This window comes from Anolis carolinensis, chromosome 4 (genome assembly GCF_035594765.1).
Source record: "Anolis carolinensis isolate JA03-04 chromosome 4, rAnoCar3.1.pri, whole genome shotgun sequence".
Classification (NCBI taxonomy): domain Eukaryota; kingdom Metazoa; phylum Chordata; class Lepidosauria; order Squamata; family Dactyloidae; genus Anolis; species Anolis carolinensis.
In genome coordinates, this window is record NC_085844.1 from 177,176,039 (window position 1) to 177,196,320 (window position 20,282).

The 20,282-nt window shown below is 41.2% G+C and overlaps 1 protein-coding gene across 1 annotated transcript in view; it reads left to right on the forward strand.

The window, feature by feature from the left end:
• The first annotated feature begins 2,078 nt into the window (after window positions 1-2,078).
• cc2d1b (coiled-coil and C2 domain containing 1B) overlaps window positions 2,079-20,282 on the forward strand; it is a 39,098-nt gene continuing 20,894 nt past the window's right edge. Inside the window, exons 1-8 of the mRNA XM_003220286.4 lie at window positions 2,079-2,244; window positions 5,189-5,305; window positions 9,499-9,631; window positions 11,562-11,662; window positions 15,120-15,236; window positions 17,834-17,962; window positions 19,310-19,616; window positions 19,804-19,928. Coding sequence (XP_003220334.2) covers window positions 5,240-5,305; window positions 9,499-9,631; window positions 11,562-11,662; window positions 15,120-15,236; window positions 17,834-17,962; window positions 19,310-19,616; window positions 19,804-19,928 — 978 coding nt within the window. The 5' untranslated portion in view covers window positions 2,079-2,244; window positions 5,189-5,239. The remainder of the gene's footprint in view (window positions 2,245-5,188; window positions 5,306-9,498; window positions 9,632-11,561; window positions 11,663-15,119; window positions 15,237-17,833; window positions 17,963-19,309; window positions 19,617-19,803; window positions 19,929-20,282) is intronic.

A 20,282-nucleotide genomic window follows, 5' to 3' on the forward strand; every position in this document is an offset into this window, starting at 1 on the left:
GTTGTATAACATGAATGTTTTGGTGCTTAATTTGTAAAATCATAACCTAATTTGATGTTTAATAGGCTTTTCCTTAATTCCTCCTTATTATCCAATGTATTTACTTATCCAACGTTCTGCCGGCCTGTTTAGCTTGGATAAGTGAGACTCTACTGTACATGAAGTTGAGAGTAAAATAAACATGTTATTTTAAAGAAGTCTACTTGAATCTTTGTCTGCTGAGATCATGGAAATAGAAACAAGATATTTATGTGCCCAGTGATCGTGCATTACCCAATAAACTAAAGGAACACTCCTGAAACTCTGCTACCCAATATGTTATGATCCTAAAAGGTAATAATCCTCATTAGGTTGTGATCCTAACAGGTCAGAATCCAATAGCCCAATAGGTTATGATCCCAACAGGTCATAATCCATTAGTCTAATATGAGTCCCATTGTATACAATACTGTAGCTTAGGAAAGTGGTGTCCCTTACCATGGCAAAATCAAGGTTTGCTTTTTGGATTTTATTTTGAGTCCCCAAGTTACAAATATCCGACTTACAAACTCTGTAAGGATGGTTAAATTGTTGGATACACAGGATCATCAGAAATCACAATCACCGCTATAGTAAACTTTTGTTCCTGAGAACATAGTTTGTTTTTATTCGTTTAGTCGCTTCAGACTCTTTGTGACCTCATGGACCAGCCCACGCCAGAGCTTCCTGTCGGCTATTGCCACCCCCAGCTCCTTCAAGGTCAAGCCAGTCACTTCAAGGATACCATCCATCCATCTTGCCCTTGGTCGGCCCCTCTTCCTTTTTCCTTCCATTTTCCCCAGCATCATTCTCTTCTTGATTTCTATAATATATCCATCCTTCAACTCTATTACTTACTTGTTATATTGACCTCTATCTGCCTTCCCCTTGCTTCCCCTCACCTAGTGCTGACTCTTCACCCCCAGACCAGCCAATTACAATTCTTATTTCCAAAATCCCATTGTTTCTATTACAGGTTTGTTCCCCTTACCTTCTAAATAAACAAATTCTATACATTTTCCCCATATCTTCCCAAAATCATCCTTTTTCAGTAACCCTCTTTTAATCTTTATATTACATGTCAATTTATCATTTATTGCAATACAGTGTTCCCTCACTTATTGCTGGGGTTAGGTTCCAGGACCACCCGCAATAAGTGAAAATCCGCAAAGTAGGGACACTATTTATTTTAATATTTATACATTATTTAAGTATTTATGCACTATTTTAAGTTGTGTGTTGATAAATCGCCGCCTCTTCGTCCTGTTGCCACTTGGGCTCCTTTTCTCTCCCTTTGGCTTCTCCTTCCTCCCTTCCTTGGGCTGTAAATTGTAATTTTTTATTATTTATAATAGTCTTTTAGAGTTATTGAAAAACTGCGAAACAGCAAATCCGCGAAAAGTGAACCACGAAGTAGTGAGGAAACACTGTATTCCAGATCTCCCTATAGCATTCTTCCAATTGGATCTCCCTCCCCTTCTTTCCATTTTTTGTCTATTAACAATCTTGCAGCTGTTACCAGATTGGGAATTAATTCATTTAGCTCTTTTGATATTTCATTATTATTGATAAACGACAGCAGTGCTACTTCAGGCGTTGCTCTTATCTCTCCCATTCTGTATCTTTGCATTTCATTTTTTTTAATCTTTGCATTTCATTCATAAACAACATTTAGGTTTCTACAGGAGAATGTGTTCTTTCTGGTGACTTGGCCTTGCGCTGTTCCTACCTGTTCAAGGTCTGATGGCCAAGTAATGGTGTAATAATGGTGAATGTTGGGGTGCAGCTACACTGTAGTATTAATACAGTTTGATACCACTTTAACTGAAATAGCTCAATGCTATGGAATCCTAGGTAAATCCTGGCACTTGTAGTTTTAGAAGGTCGTCTTTAGCCTTCTTTGCCAAAGAGTGCCCCTTGCTATTTCCAGGTCTATTTCCTAGCAGAAGATTTAGCCCCGCCCCTCTTGAGGCTTCTCATTCCCGTAGCCACGCCCCCGCGCCTCATGTCTCCGCCCCCTTCCAGTGGCTCTCCCTCTTCTCACTGAAGAGCGCTCCTGCGCCTGCGCGTTGCCAGGCCTCTTGGCGCAGCCCCTCGCCGAGCCGGAGTGGGCGGGGACGGCTAGCGCCTCTCTCTCCCCCTCTCTGTGTGTATGTATGTATCTCAGTGGGAGAGCCGCGGCTTCCTGTCTGCGCCAACGGACCCCAACGGCTGCGGCAGGCTGAGGTGAGCGCGTGCCTTCGGGCCCTCGTGCTGAGGAGAGGCCCCGTTGCTGGGGAGACTGAGACGGAGGGAGGAAGGGGGAAGGATCGGCAGGGGCTGCTGCTGCTGCTGTTCCTCCTTTCGCTCCTCCTCCCCCCGCCCTCCTCAGTCAATGTTTTGTTGTGAAGTGCCTAGCCACCTCTGTTTGGCAGGCCTGGGCCTGGAAAGACAAACAGGGGTGGGGTGGGAAGGGGCTGTGGTGGGGGCTCCACCCCCTTAGCTGGCAAGTGAAGCACCCTCGCCTTTATTTAGAACCCGGGTTGGCCTCATTCTCACGTGCCTCCCCCCTCAGGATGCGTGTGAACTACCTTTGGTGCCAGCTGGCCTCGCCTCTGTCCCTGCCTGTTCGCAGGCATGCAAGTCATCTCCCAGGACGTGACTGGAGTGCCTTTATGGGCGCTGCGAAGGGAAGGAATGGAGGGGAGTTGTCAAATACATACAAGGAATACGTAAAACACAGTAACAGTCCAAGAGCACCAAGGGAATGAATACACTTAATACACTTTTCTTTTCCTTAATAGGCTTCCAGGTGCAAAGCTTGCTTTTGCTAAGGCGAAGGGATTTTGTAACACTTCTAACTGAGGAAACAAGTTGGGGGGGGGGGGGGGGGGAGGAAAGGGCCTGAGGCTGTTAGGAATTGGGGAAATTGAAGTCCAAAACACCCGGAGGGCCGAAGTTTGCTCATGCCTGCTATACAGCAAATGCAGTTTGACACCACTTTAGACTTACACAACTATCACAGGTCCTCAAGCAATTGATCTGACAACAGCCTAAAGGAGTGGGTATTCGTTGGATTTTTAAATCTATTGAATGTTTAAATTGTGTTTTTGCTAGTTTTGTACTATGTATGTCGTGGGTTGTATAATTTTTTTATTAGATATGTTTGGGTCTGATTATTATGTTTGTTTTTATGCTATACAATGTTTTGTTTACATGTTTGCTGCTTTGAGTCCTTATCTGGGAGAAAAGTGGGATAGAAATAAATAATAACAACAACTAAGACCTTAACCACTTTCATAGAGTTGGAAGAGACCTCGTGGGCCATCCAGTCCAACCCCCTGACAAGAAGCAGGAAAATTGCATTCAAAGCACCCCCAACAGATGGCCATCCAGCCTCTGTTTAAAAGGCTCCAAAGAAGGAATCTCCACCACACTCAGGGGTAGAGAGTTCCACTGCTGAACAGATCTCACAGTTAGGAAGTTCTTCCTAATGTTCAGGTGGAATTTCTTTTCCTGTCGTTTGAAGCCATTGTTCCACGTCTTAATCTCCAGGGCAGCAGAAAACAAGCTTGCTCCCTCCTTCCTATCACATATTTATAAATGGCCATCATGTCTCCTCTCGGGCTTCTTTTCTGTAAGCTAAACATGCCCAGCTCTTTAAGCCACTCCTCATAGGGCTTGTTCTCCAGACCCTTGATCAATTGAGTCACCCTCCTTTGGACACATTCCAGCTTGTTGACATCCCCCTTAAATTGTGGTGCCCAAAATTGGACACAGTATTCCAGGTATGGTCTGACAAGGCTGATTAGAGGGGGAGCATGACTTCCCTGGATCTAGACACTATACTCCTATTGATGCAGGCCAAAATCCCATTGGCTTTTTTTAGTCACCACGTCACATTGTTGGCTCATGTTTAACTTGTTGTTCATGAGGACTTGTCCTTTAACCAGGGTGAGTTTGGGAATGGCTTTCGGATGCCATTGTTCAGTCTTGGGTGGGGGAAGTAATATTCTTCATTAGATATTGAGTGCTAACTTGCTATTAAGAGACCCACAAGATAAACATGAAGGTACACCCATACCTCTAAGTATACACATTTTTTAAAATAATGAGTTGAACTGTTTGGAATACAAGGTTTAATTTGATATTCTTGAATTAAATTTGAGACCTTAATTGATACATATGATGTACATATAAAGCCCCCCCCCCCCCCCATACACACACACACAAAGTTTGGTGTTATTGTTATGGTAGGTTTCCCAACTCTGGGAATTGGCTTGTGGATAAACTTGAGTTTTGGGATATGTCTCTACATTTGTCTTCATGAATAGCTTAGGTCCAGGTTATTTGGACCTGTCTACAAACCTGTTAGAATCTACGATTGTCTGAGGAGGACCTTCTTTCTGTTCCACCTCCAGCCCAAGCATATTTGTTGGGAACAAAGGAGAGGCCTGTTCAGTGCTTGCTCCCAGACTTTGGAACTCCCTCCCAAGAGAGACCTGGATGGCCCCATCCCTGCTTGCCTTTTGCAAGCAGGTAAAGTCACTTGTTTGCCAGCAGGCATTTGAGGGAGGATGAGGGACACTGCTGGGGAGGCTTTGGATGGGATTTGGGGAGGGGGTATTTAGTTTTTCAATGAAATTTTAATTGTATTTCTTGTATTTTAACTTGTACTTATTCACAAATATTTTATTGTCTTTTTAATGTTTGTATCTATCTTATTTTCATTTTGTATTAGGTGTGTTTTATTATTTATTTATTTATATTTATTATTGCATTTCTATACCGCTTTTCTTCCTCCTGGGGGTACTCAAAGCGGTTTACAACATAACGAATACCAAAATTCAATGTCTCACAAATATAAAAATAATCATATATCTAAAGTAGAATATAATTGGAAATTATATCCTTTAAAACTATATGATTGTTATTAGCCTTAAGTCCCTATGGGGAGAAAGGTGGGATATAAATAAAGTTGATAATAACAACAACAATAACTGTAGATGTGGCACACGTATCATCCCATACCCAAGCAGTGGCAGAGAGGAAGAGCTTGGCTGCCTACTGGAATTGAGACCTAAAGTAAAGAACGACAGCAAATTGGTCTGGTTTTGTTATATTCTACTATAAAGGAACTAATACTAATTACAAAAATTTGTGTACTGTTTCTTCATGTCATTGTCTGTAGATAACTTCTGTGAACTCAACAAAAGGCTGTGCAGACTGTTAATAAGCCAAAATGCTTGGCAGAAGACCCAGGAAAAGCCCTCAGGTGAAGGGTCAGGCTGCAGCTGCTGCAAAACAGGTATCTATTTTCTGCTGAGCATGCTGGGACTAGTTGGAATGCCTTGTTCATTCTGTTTGAGCAATTTTTGTTGTGTTACTAGAGAAGTGGGGAGCCTGTGGCTTACTAGATACCAGGCTCTGCTTCCCATTTCTTGCCAGATTGATGAATGTTGGGAGTAGTAGTTCAACATCTAGAGGGCCATAGGTTCATCAATGGCACATTACTTATGATTTAAAATTACTGTGGAAAAATTTGTGCCATTTACTTCAGTAACAGTAGAGAAATGCTGTAATTGTAGCAACCTATGTTGCAAGTGCATGAGCACTCATTACAGATGTTGATCCAGGAAGACTGAAAATGGGTGTGTCTAGCCCTTTGTAGAGGCAGGTTACCTTGAATTTCAGTCAACCCTGGCAGGAATTAAGCCAGGGATTTCTTATAGGAAGGCTATACACTGCCAAGTGCTTTTATCCTTTCAATTTGTGACCTGATGGGTCATTCTTTTATTAAATGTTCACTTGCAGTCAGCATTTGCTTTCTGCTTCTGGATGCCTGGAAAATATCTGATAACAGATGTTTGGGGACACTGCTGTCCTTTAAAACAAAATTGGAATACTTAAATCGATTTTTAAAAACTTTACTGTGGACTAACATTGGCAGTAATGCTGCTAAGTCAGCAGCTACTTCAATATACAGTATTGTGTTGCAGGGACTCTTGAGTGCTTGGTAGAGATGTATGTGGCAGATTTTGTTTTAGTACAGTCTGTTTATCCATAGACTCGATACCCATAGTTTCACTTACTCATGCTTCAAAAAAGCATTTCCTCCCTGGAAGTGTTGAGGCCTCTCTATATCCTTGAGTTCAGTTTTATGGTATTGTTCTGGCCTGAGTATACTACAGAATAGCACTGGAGGATCTAAAGAGACTCATAAGTGGAAGTGTTTGTGAGTCTATGCATGCTTCTTACTTAAGTATAATAAAAATACAGGGCTAGCTATGGATTCAGGTATCCACTATGAATTTTGGAAATTTTCCCTGTGGATACAAGAGTCATACAGTACTTTAAAGCAAGTAATAAAATGTCATTAGAGTGGAGAGGAACCAACATTTTGCTTAGGATAACCTCCCCAGTGAAACAGAATCCATCAGCTATTTAGGGCCCTTCCACACCGCCCTTTATTCCAGGATCTGATCCCAGATTATCTGCTTTAAACTGGAATATATGCGTACCCACTGCCAGATAACCTGGGATAAACAGATAATCTGGATCAGTTCCTGGGATAAAGGGGCAGTGTGGAAGGGCCCTTACAGATCACCTTATGCAGCCTAAGGCCCAGTGAGCAGCCAACAGTGAGTCCTACAAAACCAATTTTGTTATCTGACTACATTATGCCTAGTCTGACAGGGTGAAGTCTAATTCACTTCAACAACAAGGGATGATTAGAAAGTCCTGACAGCATCATTGAGCTGTTTAGAACAATGCTAATAGAGAAAGTAGTTATGCAGCCTGGAAACATCACATGCTGCAGTGGAAGAAAAAGCTTTCCAACATGATAGTGAATCTGGCCTTACAAAAGGGGGAAATGGGAAGAAGGCCTAACTTCCCAACAATTCAATCTATCCTGATGTCTGAGAACTTGAAATGGTGGCATTTTGGTATTGCCCAATTTAGGATTATAGAATTTCCCCCTGCAAATGAGTAACATAAGGGGTAAAAGAGGGGAGATCTGAATTCTTTAGCAAAAAAGGGGGGGATTTTAAAGCTTGCGGAGTTCTTACATTAATTTTCCATGTGGGAAAAAAGCCAGCAGCATATTTGAGAAAGTACAATATATGAAAAAGCTGCAGCTTTTCAAGCCCCAGCAAAAACGTTTTGTCATAATTTTATTATTAATTGGCAAATGCATGTGTTGTTCTTTTTTAACAGAAATTGTCAGGATAGGTCTCCCGGGAAATGAAAAACCAACAAACAAAATACCTTAAATTGAGTTCTCTTTTACATGAAAAACAACACCAAATTTATTGTTATGTTTATTGTTAGCTGTTATTATCTATTATTTTTGCTAGCTTTGACAAACTTAGCAAGAAAGCTATAATGGGGTTGTTGTATGTCTTTCGGGCTGTGTGGCCATGTTCCAGAAGCATTCTCTCCTGACGTTTCGCCCACATCTATGGCAGGCATCCTCAGAGGTTGTGAGGTATGGAGAAAACTAAGCAAAGAGGTTAATATATATCTGTGGAAAGTCTAGGGTGAGAGGTCAGTGTGAATGTTGTGTAGTTAATCACTTTAATTAGCATTGAAAAGCTTATCTGCTGTTTTCTTCCTGCCTCTGGGGCATCCTTTGTTTAGAGTCGTTAACTGCCCTTGGTTGATTCATGTCTGGAAATCCTCTGTTTTCAGAGTATTGCTTTTTATTTACTGTTCTGATTTTTGAGTTTTTTAATACTGGTAGCCAGATTTTGTTCATTTTCATGGTTTCTTCCTTTCTGTTGAAGTTGTCCACATGCTTGTGGATTTCAATGGCTTCTCTGTGTAGTCTGACATGATAGTTGTTAGAATGGTCCAGCATTTTTGTGTTCTCAAATAGTATTCTGTGTCCAGGCTGGTTCATCAAATGCTCTGCTATGGCTGATTTCTCTGGTTGAATTAGTCTGCAGTGCCTTTCATGTTCTTTGACTCTTGTTTGGGCGCTGCGTTTGGTGGTCCCTATGTAGACTTGTCCACAGCTGCATGGTATCCGGTTCTGGTCATCCGCAAACCCAATCAACAATTGGGCCACACAGTTTACAGAAAACCTACACACACAGATAGATACCTTCATAAAAACTCCAACCATCACCCAAGTCAAAAAAGGAGCACAATCAAAGCCCTGACAGACTGTGCACAAAGAATCTGCGAACCTCACCTCCTCCAAGGTGAACTCAACCACCTAAACTGGGCTCTACAGGCCAATGGATACTCCACCACAGACATCAGAAGAGCTGCAAGGCCAAGAACAAGCCATGAGAGTCAAGACAAAGATCCACCCAGAGGAAAGGTGTTCTTACCATACATCAAGGGAACTACTGACCGCATAGGGAAGCTGATGAAGAAGCACAACCTACAAACTATCTACAGACCCACGAAGAAAATCCAACAAATGCTACGGTCAGCGAAGGACAAGAGGGATCCTCTCTCTTCTGCAGGAGTCTACCGGATACCATGCAGCTGTGGACAAGTCTACATAGGGACCACCAAACGCAGCGCCCAAACAAGAGTCAAAGAACATGAAAGGCACTGCAGACTAATTCAACCAGAGAAATCAGCCATAGCAGAGCATTTGATGAACCAGCCTGGACACAGAATACTATTTGAGAACACAAAAATGCTGGACCATTCTAACAACTATCATGTCAGACTACACAGAGAAGCCATTGAAATCCGCAAGCATGTGGACAACTTCAACAGAAAGGAAGAAACCATGAAAATGAACAAAATCTGGCTACCAGTATTACAAAACTCAAAAATCAGAACAGTAAATAAAAAGCAATACTCTGAAAACGGAGGATTTCCAGACATGAATCAACCAACGGCAGTTAACGACTCTAAACAAAGGATGCCCCAGAGGCAGGAAGAAGACAGCAGATAAGCTTTTCAATGCTAATTAAAGTGATTAACTACACAACATTCACACTGACCTCTCACCCTAGACTTTCCACAGATATATATTAACCTCTTTGCTTAGTTTTCTCCATACCTCACAACCTCTGAGGATGCCTGCCATAGATGTGGGCGAAACGTCAGGAGAGAATGCTTCTGGAACATGGCCACACAGCCCGAAAGACATACAACAATCCTGTGATCCCGGCCATGAAAGCCTTCGACAACACAAAGCTATAATGACATGGCAGCCTGAATTTAGTAATTTACCAGACTGCATTTGATTGGAATTTTGACTCATAATTCAGTGTTACAAAAACAAGATAGGATTTAATGCTACACTAGCCCTTCTCTTTCTCTGATGTACTTCAGAGATAATGCCTTTGTGTCAGGCAAACTGAACCATGGTTGGGATAGGTTTAAAAAGCCATAAACCTGAGCAAAAACAAAAACAGTTGCATTGCTATTGACATCAATGCAACATGGATGTTGTAGTTGTTAGTGTAAATTGCCTGTTTTTACTGAAATACCACCACCACCACCCCACCCCCGCCCCCACCCCCGTTTCAGCTTGGACTTTTTGTAGAATTTAATCCTGAAGAGGTTATGCTGGATCTTGGAGATGATGAGGACCTAGAAGCAGAGCTGGCTGCTATCACTGGAGAAAACTTGCCTACAGGGAAAACAAAACTTAAAGAAAAAAGTAAGCTCATTTTCTAGAAAATGTTGTTTAACATAAAAAGATAACAATTTTGAAGTTGTTTTTAGGCTCTATATATTTAGAGAGGGGAGAGGGAGAAAGGGAAAGAGATATTTATCAATACATATATCTCATTGAACTTGGTAGCATTTACTTTGAGAATGCATCTGTAGGACTGAATAATGTATGCGTTTGCTTCCCCCCCCCCCCCCCTTACAACTATTAATGAAACCCTCATACAGGAACAAAGTTTCATACCTTCTACATATTACTCTTTAGAAGTAAGATCAGAGCAGTTCAGTGAAACCTACTTGAAGAAAATGCATACAATGGAGACAGGCAACTTAAAATGTTCCAAGTTTTGGGGGGCTTCCACTCCATCAGCCCTACCCAGTACAACCTGTGCATGATGGTAGTGCAGCTCAATAGCACCTGGATAATCCCAGTATCTATATCTATTTGCTTGTCTTCTTCACTGGAGGCTGCTTGGGTTTTGTTCTTCCATAGTGATTCAGAAACAGGCTGAAATATTTGTGGAAACTATAGTAGCAAACAGTGAATTGAGCAATAGGAGTCAAATGGAGCAGTTGAGACTAAAGATTGAACAGATGGCAGAGCGTGATGGAGGAGAGGAGATGATAATATAAAAATAGGAGTGGTGATCTATAGATGAGATGTAAAAGTCGTGATCAAGGATTTACAAAGGCAATAGGAGAAACATGTGGAAATGACTTGATAGTGATTTTTCAACACAGCTAGCAGACTAGGAAGTACATTTTGAGGCTAAATTTGAAAAGGATCCAGTTTTAGATTCCCTTCTTTACTGAATGTATTCTTAAAGGGCTCTTGCATTTTCTATCTTATTAAATATGAATTAGGTTACTAAGATTTGTGGTGGAATTAGGGGAGGGGAGATACTTTGGCCAGGACATTTCTTTCCCTTCCCTCACCATTTTCCATAAGCTGCAGTGCCCTGAACCCAACACTAGGTCCAACCAGTTGTTTTATTGAATTTATATCTCACTTTTCTTTCAAAATGAGAACCAAGCTACAGCCATTTGCTATTGAAATTGCTTCATAAATTATTATCTTTTTTTAAAAAAAATCATTTCAGTGGCACAAAAGAAGTGGAAGATGGAAGTTGAGAAAGATAGAGGGAACATAAAGGAACCTAAACATACTCGTTTTCTGGTTGTGTTTTGCCATTATTGTTGCATGAAGTTTTAAATAACTAAGGTGCAGGAAAGATCAGATAAATGCCACAAAGATGGTGCTTGTTAGAGGTTATACTTTACTGGAAAATTGTGGCAGTCTAAACACTAGATTAAAGGTTATCCTGATGCTACTGTTTTGTTTGTTCACTTGGATGTAATCCACTTGACAGTCTAGATAACAGAACAATGCTTACTAAAAAAAGTATAGTTTTTGATATTACAAAGATGAAGAATAGGCTCCTGATAACTTTCTTTTCCAGACATAATTGTAAATGTCAATGATTTATGTGTCATTTCAAGCATTTTCCCTTTGTGCCTTCAAGCAAAACATCAGGTGGGGTTTGATTAGCTAAATATTGGTTTGAGTTAGCAGCGATCCTTATTTGCCATATCAGCCATCTCTAGCCTGATTTCCTCCAGATATTTTAGACTATAACTCCCATCATTTCCAGATAACATGGTCACTTGTTGGGAATTGTGAGAGTGAAAATCTGAAGGATTATTTTAAATTGCTTAGATGTTTTTCCTGTCGTTTCCTAGTGTATCTAAAGAAGGAAGGCAAGGAAAGAATCTAGTAGATACCATCCTAGTTTTTTATGCTGAGAAGAAATGGATAAAATTACAGCAAATTTCTTGTATCTAGTTACAGCGATTCTAAGATTTACGTCCAAAGATTTTTTTCTCTGAACCTCAGGATTTCTCTCTTTCATTTTTATCAGCCCCTCTGCCAATGGATCATATTGAAAAAATGGCTGCTGAGTGCATGAAGGACCTGAATGAAGATGATGATGAAGGTCTGGAGGAAGATACCGAACTTTTGGTATATATGGAATTCTTTTGTAACAATATTTTTCTTAGTGCAAAGAAGGGTACAACTTACAGTGAAGGTTGCTTGTAGTATTTCTGTATAATATGTTGGTGTGGAGCAATACTTATTTCTAACTTTTATGATTCCGACTGCCATATCTGCTTGCCCTTTGACTTTTCCTCTCGGATTGAAGCAGAAGTGGAGAGGTGAAGGAAAGGAAGTTGCTCACATGTGTCCATGTGATAAGGAAATGTAATTTCCTGAGATTAACGGTCAGTGTTGTATGTGGAGAAAATTCAGCCACAGCAATATAAAGTTTGAGGGTAAAGTGGCATAAATGTTTCTTGATTTCTTGATGTGATGTTTATTATTATGTATTGTATTATTTTTAATTATGTTATGATATGCTGTTTTATATTTTATTATATTGTATTGCTTTGGGCATGGCCCCATGTTAGCCGCCCCGAGTCCCCGCTGGGGAGATGGTGGCGGGGTATAAATAAAGTTTTATTATTATTATTATTATTATTATAAATCAATATATTTTTTACTGATTTTGTAAGAATGAAGTTCACATTAGGAGGTAAGCATTCCTAACCTTTCACATGTGAATGGCTTGTTCTTAGGAATGCAGGAGCCCTGAGAAAATGGCGTAAAAAGCTTGATAATCTCTCTGGGCTTATTTCTAATACTATTTCCCCCTTTGAAATAGATATACTATAATACACCATCTTTATATTAAAATAATTTTGATATTTCTCAAGATGGAGCACTAAAGGGGAAGTGCTAGTGAATGTAATGCCATAATCAATAAAATATGGGTCAGAAATATCATGGGGTCCTTTTGAATGGTGTTTTCTCCCATTTGTCAGTTTTAAAGTTTGCAAATTACTAACTGAATCCAGGCAAGAATGTTGTTATGTAAGGTCTTGTCCTGAATTTTTTCTTGCAGTTAGTGAATGATAGGTCACTCAACAAGACATAGCTGAAAAAAATGTATGCGCAACACTGTTCTTCTGGTTACTTTATAGCTGTGAAGCACTCTAGAAATAACTTCATGTCGAAGTTTTGATGAAATGAGGAGTGTATTGGCCCTTGAATGATGTGCTTTAGCTGATGATTCAGCATGTAAGACATTAATACACAACACTTGTCCCAATTCTAAAAGCTGTACACCAGGGTTTGAATGGAATAGCTTTCTTGCTGATTCTACTTAGATAAGGGGTGGCTTTGTGCATGAATCATGTATAGGGCTTCATGGAATATCTAATTTTCTATCTCTGAAAATTATGTTTATCTTTAGCAAGTAAGGCAGATCCTTTATTCATGTGTGATGCTGGCTTTCTGAAAAAAATGCAGTTGGTTTGAACATAAAAGGACCCTGCCATTGAATCTTAGCAGTTGAGACACGTGGAATTACTATTATTACTATTTCTATTATATTTATTTATCACATTTTCCTCACAAAATTAGGACTCGAAGTAGACTACAATTTAAAACAGCAATTGAAAATATACAGAAATTTAATTTTGAAATATTACTACCGTAAACTATTTACAGTATTAAACCATTCAAGTCTCCAGTTATAAAATAAATCGCAGTTAAAAAGATAAAAGTAATTTAAAACAGTTCAGTCCACCCAGATCCATCTTTCAAAATGTTCTGTTTTAAAAACTAAACAGAATAAAAAGGGGCTTGCCTGCCAGTGGAAGGGCAAGGAGGAAGCCATTCTGGCGTTTCTAGGGGAGTAGTTCCAGTGTCTGGGGAAGCCACCAAGAAGGCCCTCTCTAGTGTTTGCAACAGAGATGTAACTGAGGGAGGGGGGTTGCTTGATGATTTCAGAGCCTGGGCAGGTTCATACAGGGAAATATAGTCTGCGATATTGGGCTTTATTGGTCAGAAAGAGCACCTTGAATTATACCTGGAAACAAACGCATCCAGTGGAGCTGTTTTAGTAGGGCCATAGTATGGTCTCTGTAACCTGCTCCAGTTAACAGCCCAGCTGCCACTCTTTGGAGGAGTGGAAGTTTCCAGACACCTTTCAAAAGCAGTCCCAAGTAGAGCAGGTTACAGTAGTCCAAAGAGGATGAAACTAAGGTTCGCAGCTTGGGAGTTCTCCTGAATTCATCCCTGAGCCTGGAACCACAGGTCTTGGCAGTGGCTAGGGGAGCTTTTGCACAATTAAAACTTGTACATCAGTTGTGCCTGTAACTTGGGAAGCCAGACTTGGCCACAGTAGTCCACTCTCTTGTTACATCTCAAATAGACTATTGCAACACACTCTATGTGGAGTTGTCTTTGAAGACTGTTCAAAAGCTTCAAGGAGTCCAACTGGTGGCAGCTAGATTGCTCATCAGACCGGCCTATAGGGAGAACACAACCCCCCTGTTACGCCAGCTCCACTGGCTGCCAGTCTGCTACTGAGCACAATTCAAAGTGCTGGTTTTAGCTTATAAAGTCCTAAATGGTTCTGGCCCAGCTTACCTGCTATGATTTTGTAATTTTATGGATTTTAAGGTATGTGTTTATTATATTTATACATTTGTTTGAATGAGATGGAATTGTTGCCACTTTGGAAGTTGCTCTAAGTCCCCTTCGGGATGAGACAGACCAGGATAAAAATGTAGTAAATAAATAAGATGTACCACCCTGACTAAATTTGACATCTCAAGAACAGACACAGCTGGCACATAAGCTTTGAATGTGCAAAAGGTCTCCTAGTCCCACTGCAGAAGCTGGTGCTTCCAGTTTGAAGCTGTCCAGAAGTACTGCTTGGAAAAAAAACTTTTCTGGGTGGCTCCTTGCAGATGCAGTGGTGGCCAGAAAAAAAATTTCTTAGCTGCCTACATTGCCATGGAGTAGGCCTTCAAATAGGCTTTAGCCACTCATACTTGTTCCAGTTCTTCCACCAACTCTAGTCTCCATCTTACCTGATTTGCCAATTCCCTGGAAAATCAGGGAGTTGGCTCCACTCCATAATAGGGAATGCTTGGGAACTATTATGTTTACTGCCCTGGCCATTTGCTCATTCAATAGGCTTTTAAAGAAACGCCTACTGAGATGGATTAGCCTAATCAGTTTTGTATCCCTGCATAGGTTCCATGTCCCAATGAGTCTACACCTGGAGAAAGTTCATTCATACCTAGATCACCATTATCACATCCAGCACAGAACACAAGATCCAGAATATGCCTATAGTTGTATCAGAGACCATGAAGTCCTGAGCCACCCCTGATAGAGCAGTCTCAACATGGATGTTGAAGTCTATTAACACTGTTAGCTGCAGAAACCCAAGACCAACCTCAAGACCACTCTCACTAGTTCAAGAAGGGAGAGTGTTGAGCAACCAACAGAATCCCTATTCTGTTCCTGTTACCTACCTTTGGATAGTTATGTGGTTTGTTTTAACACAGGAATTAAAATAGACATAGACATTCTGTGGCAACAATTGTACTGATTCTTGTTCTAGGCAGAGTTGCAGGAAGTTCTAGGAGAGGAAAATGGAAGAGAAAGCAATGAGCATGAAACAGAAACAATGGAAGTATCTTTTCCAGACACAGAAGAACATTCTGATCTTCAGACACAGGTAGGTGAAAATCCTTACTTTAAGCCTGAAAATGTTATTGGGATAGAAAGGAAGATAAAGACCATCAATTTAAATCATACCATCTTGCCAATCTGGTGACCTCCGGATTATATGGGTTATAGCCCCATATGATCCTGACCGCTAGCCATCTTGGCTGGTGCTGCTGAGAGTTTTGTTTGTTTGTTTTTTTACTATGGGGGACAACTTATTTCCTAACCTACATATAATACTGTTCTAAAAACTTTTGATGGATTGGTGGATGGTAAGCATCTCCATTTTTTAAAAAATGTTTGTGTTATTTGTTGGAGTGCATGGACACCCAGAAGCAAAAATTATCTGTGGGGAGAGAGGGGATTTGGGATAACCCATCTACCTGAGATAAGGCTCTCTGGCCATGTAGGGCCTTCCATGGGAGGAAGCTTTTACATATAGCACCATACACAGGGGCAGGGGTGATTGTAGGTTGGTCCTACTTCCCCAAGGGGTCTGCTAACTACCCAGGTCACCTGTGCACCAGAAGAAAAGCAGGAGTTTACTAGGCCTCTCCAAATTGGAGGAAGGTGGAGTGGGCTACCCCGCCACCAAGGAATCCCACATGTGTGTGAAGGCCCTGTAAGAACATCAACCAGCAGATGATGGGAATGTATATGTGTGGGAGTGGCACCCAGAAACACACAGAAGCTTTGCAATACCAATCGGGTGAGGAAAGGGAGTGATAGGCCTTATTCCTCTTGGTGGGAAAGGGAGAGCAACCAAAACATGAGTCAGGGTGAAGGAGTGTCTGATCGCAGCTTCCCTGTAGGCCAAGGGGTGTTCCTCTCTCCACTGTCCCTACCTTCTGCAGTGGTTCTCAACCTGTGGTGTTTTGGCCTACAACTCCCAGGAATCAGTCAGTTTACCAGCTGTTAGGATTTCTGAGAGTTGAAGGCCAAAACATCTGGGATTCCACAGGTTGAGACCTCTGATCTAATGGATGAGGGAAGAAAGTGTTAGTAAGGAGAGCTGCTCAAGTGGTGTGATGACTGATGAGGAGAAGGAGTGGTGCTGATATGAATTTGGGCAAGGAAAATTTGTATCAATACAATTTCAGTGCACTATATTATGAGAAGGTGTTGTTCTAAGGAGGTGAAATCCTCTAAATTGTAGCTGGATTACTTTGCTCATCCCTGATGTTTTCCACATCTATTTGACTACAATTCTGAGAATGCTTGATCATTGGTCATGATGTACTTGCAAGGATTGTAGTCTAAAACAACTGAAGAGCACCATGTTGGCCATCACTGCTGTAGAAAATACAGGCAAATATCCAGAGGCGGTCCAGCCGCCAGCGAGGAAGGCATTTGCTTGTGGCGCCATCATCCCGGGGGCGCAGTCGAGCCCCCGGGAGGATGGCTCCACCCCCCGCCTCCTCCTTTGGGCCTGGGCCTTCCCGCCGCGGTGGGAAGGCCCATCCAGGCCCAAAGGAGAAGGCCCATCCAGGCTGGCTGGACCTTCCTGCTGTGGCCCACGCACCGTGGCCCCACCTCCCGCGTGGCGTGGGAGGCAGGGCCAGGGAGCATGGCATGGGAGACGGGGCCAGGTCTGGCACCACCTCCTGCACCATGTGGTCTGGTACATCCAGGCCCGAAGGAGAAGGCAGCGCGGGAGGTGGGGCCAAGGCACGCATCGCGGAAGGCGGGGCCAGGGCACATGGCACAGGAGGCAGGGCCAGGTCTAGCCTCGCCTCCCACGTCATGTAGCCGCCCGTCCTGCATTGTGTGGCCATGCCTCCCGAATCACGCAGCCACGCATCCCGCGGTGCAGGGGGGGACGCCAACATTCATTTTGTCTACTAAGGCAAAATACCTATGGACACCTCTGCAAATATCGTTTTGGGACATCGGCAACAGCAGTTTTGAAAATCTGGGCAGTATGTTTTTAACAGTGGTAAAACATGGTAGCTCTCAGTTTTTTTAGAAGATGCCAGTGTAGCTCATTCCAGAAAGTTATCCACTCTGACTTGAGGCTAATTTTGTTTCTTTTTTCCCATTTGAACACATTTTGAGAATTTCCTTATTTTGAGAATTCTTGTTAATGAGAAGTAATGCTGTTATTTATTTACATTGGCTGCATATTAACAGAGTGTTTTGCTGGTGCTTATGTGCCAGCAGTTTTCGTGGAGTCTTTTCCATCTCCAGTTCAAAAGAGAGATTTTAAACAAGTTTTGATGAAGAGAACTGCTTGAACACTCATAGATGGGGAGGAAAATTCTTTAATACTCCAGAATAACTATTGCCTAAAATGACTAAGAGTTTCTAACTGTATTCTATCATTTCTTCACTGACTAAATGTTACTCTGTGGTTCAGATGTCTCCCAAAGTGTTCCACCGTCCCTCCCTTGGCAGACAGCCTGGAGGTGATCTGTGGAATTTTTGCAGAAGAACAAGGACTCCCCTGTTTCGGAGAGAGATATTTGACTGGCTGTGTCTAGGGTTCTATCTGTATATGCTTCAGAGAGTGTTTTGGGGCTGCTACTTGAATATCTTCTTGGTCTCTAATCCTATAGGGCAAAATAGGTATCCCTCTTTATTTACTTTACTTTTCTTTTTTTCCTTGAGATGACTCCTGTTTCCAATGAATTACAGCAAACAATAGAGGAAAGGATAAGTAACTACAAGACAGCAATACTGAATGCGAGGGAGGCTGGCGAGAGTGCCAAAGTGCGACGATATGAGCGAGGCCTCAAGGTAGGTTTGATTTATTGGCCTCAGATTGGCCATCTTTTCAGTTCAAAACAGACTAGTATTCCAGGAATTCATTACAATAAATCTGTGGAAAAGAGCAAATGTGTGGCACTTTAGTTCAGTTATATGGTTTGTCAGACTGCTACTTATGCTCTGTCATTTTAAAAGAAAAACAGTTGCTTAGAGTAAAGAAAACATCCCTATTAGCATTTCTTCTGTGTCAGATAATGAGAAGATTCTGTGGTGGTGATTTTGGCAGTGGGTTGCACTTCAATTGGTGCTAGCTTTTATTAAGGTTGTTATCCCCAGAGTTTTGAAAATCTAGTATCACAGTTACACTTCCATGCTGTAATACTCATTCTTAGTCACTAAAACATATAAACAGATACTTATCTGACAAAGCTGGATGAGAAAAATAGCAGTCCGGATAGGAAGTTAGTTGCTAAATAAATTTGGGTTTGTATATGTTGAAAGAGTTACTTGCTATAAATGTTAGAGAGTATGGCTGCAAAATTTGAAATTCTGAGTTTAAGATCTGTGTTAGACAAAAGGAAACATTTGTCTAGAAAGCTACTTATAAATGCTACTTATTATAGATCATTCAACAGGATCTGTGTATAGATTATTACTTTACATTTTTCTCATTTACTTGTGCCCTTGGTATTTACAGTGGATAGGTTCCAAAATCTCCCATGGATACCAAAAATGCACATGATAGAATTCCTTATATCATTACTTCTTAGACTGTGGGTCCTGGCCCCAAATGGGGCCCGCTTAACTCAATGTTGGGGTCACAAAAAAAATTGGTAACAGTAACCTAGTGGCTGTTTCAGACATTTACACAAATCTGCTGTGCAGTTAACTCTGCAGAAGATGCTTCATTGTTACTTTATAAAAAGGCAAATCAACCTCTTTGACAAGTCTTGCAAATGCTGATTAATTATCAGTAAATATTTGTTTTTATACCTATTTTATATGTCTTGAGTCACATAAAAATGTTTCATGCCAAAAGGGGTTGCAAGTCGGAAGGTTTAAGAAGCCCTGTCTTATATACAGAAATGAAAAGGGAATTTGAGTGCCACCCAGTGCTTCCACACACACCTCTGCCCTGGTGAATGCCTGATTTGGATCAAGAATGATAGGAATATCTGCAAGGGAATAGCTTTTCTAAAGGAATAAGAAATACTTTAGCAAATAGTTTGCTGTTTGGCTGTAAAAAGTAATATTGTTCACTTAGTTTATGCTGGGGTATGAATTGTATGTGTTTCTATTCTAAATAGATGACAAGGCCTGATCATATGGGGTGAGTATTTAATTAGTGAAGTGATGTTGTCCCCCATTCCCTGACAGGCTTTAGAAGCCATGCGAATTGCAGTGAAGAAAGGTAAAAAAGTGAATGCAGAAGAAATGCCACCACCTGTAGCATCTGGGAAGAGCTCATTGGCAACAGTACAAGACATTAATCGCAATGATGTGCCTAAAAGCTTAGAAAATGAAGATGAAATTACACCACATGAACAAGAGGAGAATGAAAACTCTGTAGCAGATCCCGAATTAAAGGAGCCCAGCAATTTGGAAAATTCTGAGAGTGCAACTAGTCTCCAAAGCCAGAACACAGATATGGATGATCCGGATATAAGTACCACTTCTGAAAACAGTAGGTAGTTTTTGGGATGGTCCTTTTCCCCATACAGCATCTCCAATCAGCATTTAGCCAAAACAATGAAATTGTTTTACTGCTTGTCTCTTCCAGGAAGGTGGGCCAGCCTCAGAAAGAAGGCATTTTTGTTTTTCATGATGTCTGTAGAGGATGTTTTATTGCCTGCCTTTATTGTTTTGTCCAGATTCCTCAAACTTTGCCACACGATCACTGCTTGTGACCAGAGAGAAGGAATATAAATTGGCGGCCCTGAAGGCTAAACAAAGAGGTGATCTTGAGAAAGCGAAAGATTATATGAGAACTGGGAAGGTGAGGGATCATTATGCATAAGAAAAGGGAACTTTCTGCAAGCTTGAATATGTCTTTAGTATCTTGATTCACTAGAATACTTATTCTTCTCTGTATGAGTTTACAAGCCACTTCAACATGGGTAAGCAAAAATCCTTGGGTCAAATATCCTTTTCTGTGCATATCATGAAATGAAACTTACCATATGTGGTAGAGCCTTTCATTGGCCAGCATTGATTTGAATCAGAGATGGGGAAAGTCTCTATAAAATGCACCTGACTCATACATTAAATTTGTCTTCATGATGGTGGTCACCTTGGTGAAAGTAATGAATAGATTGTTACTCTCTTCTTTTCATAGAGAAAAAAGTCTTGA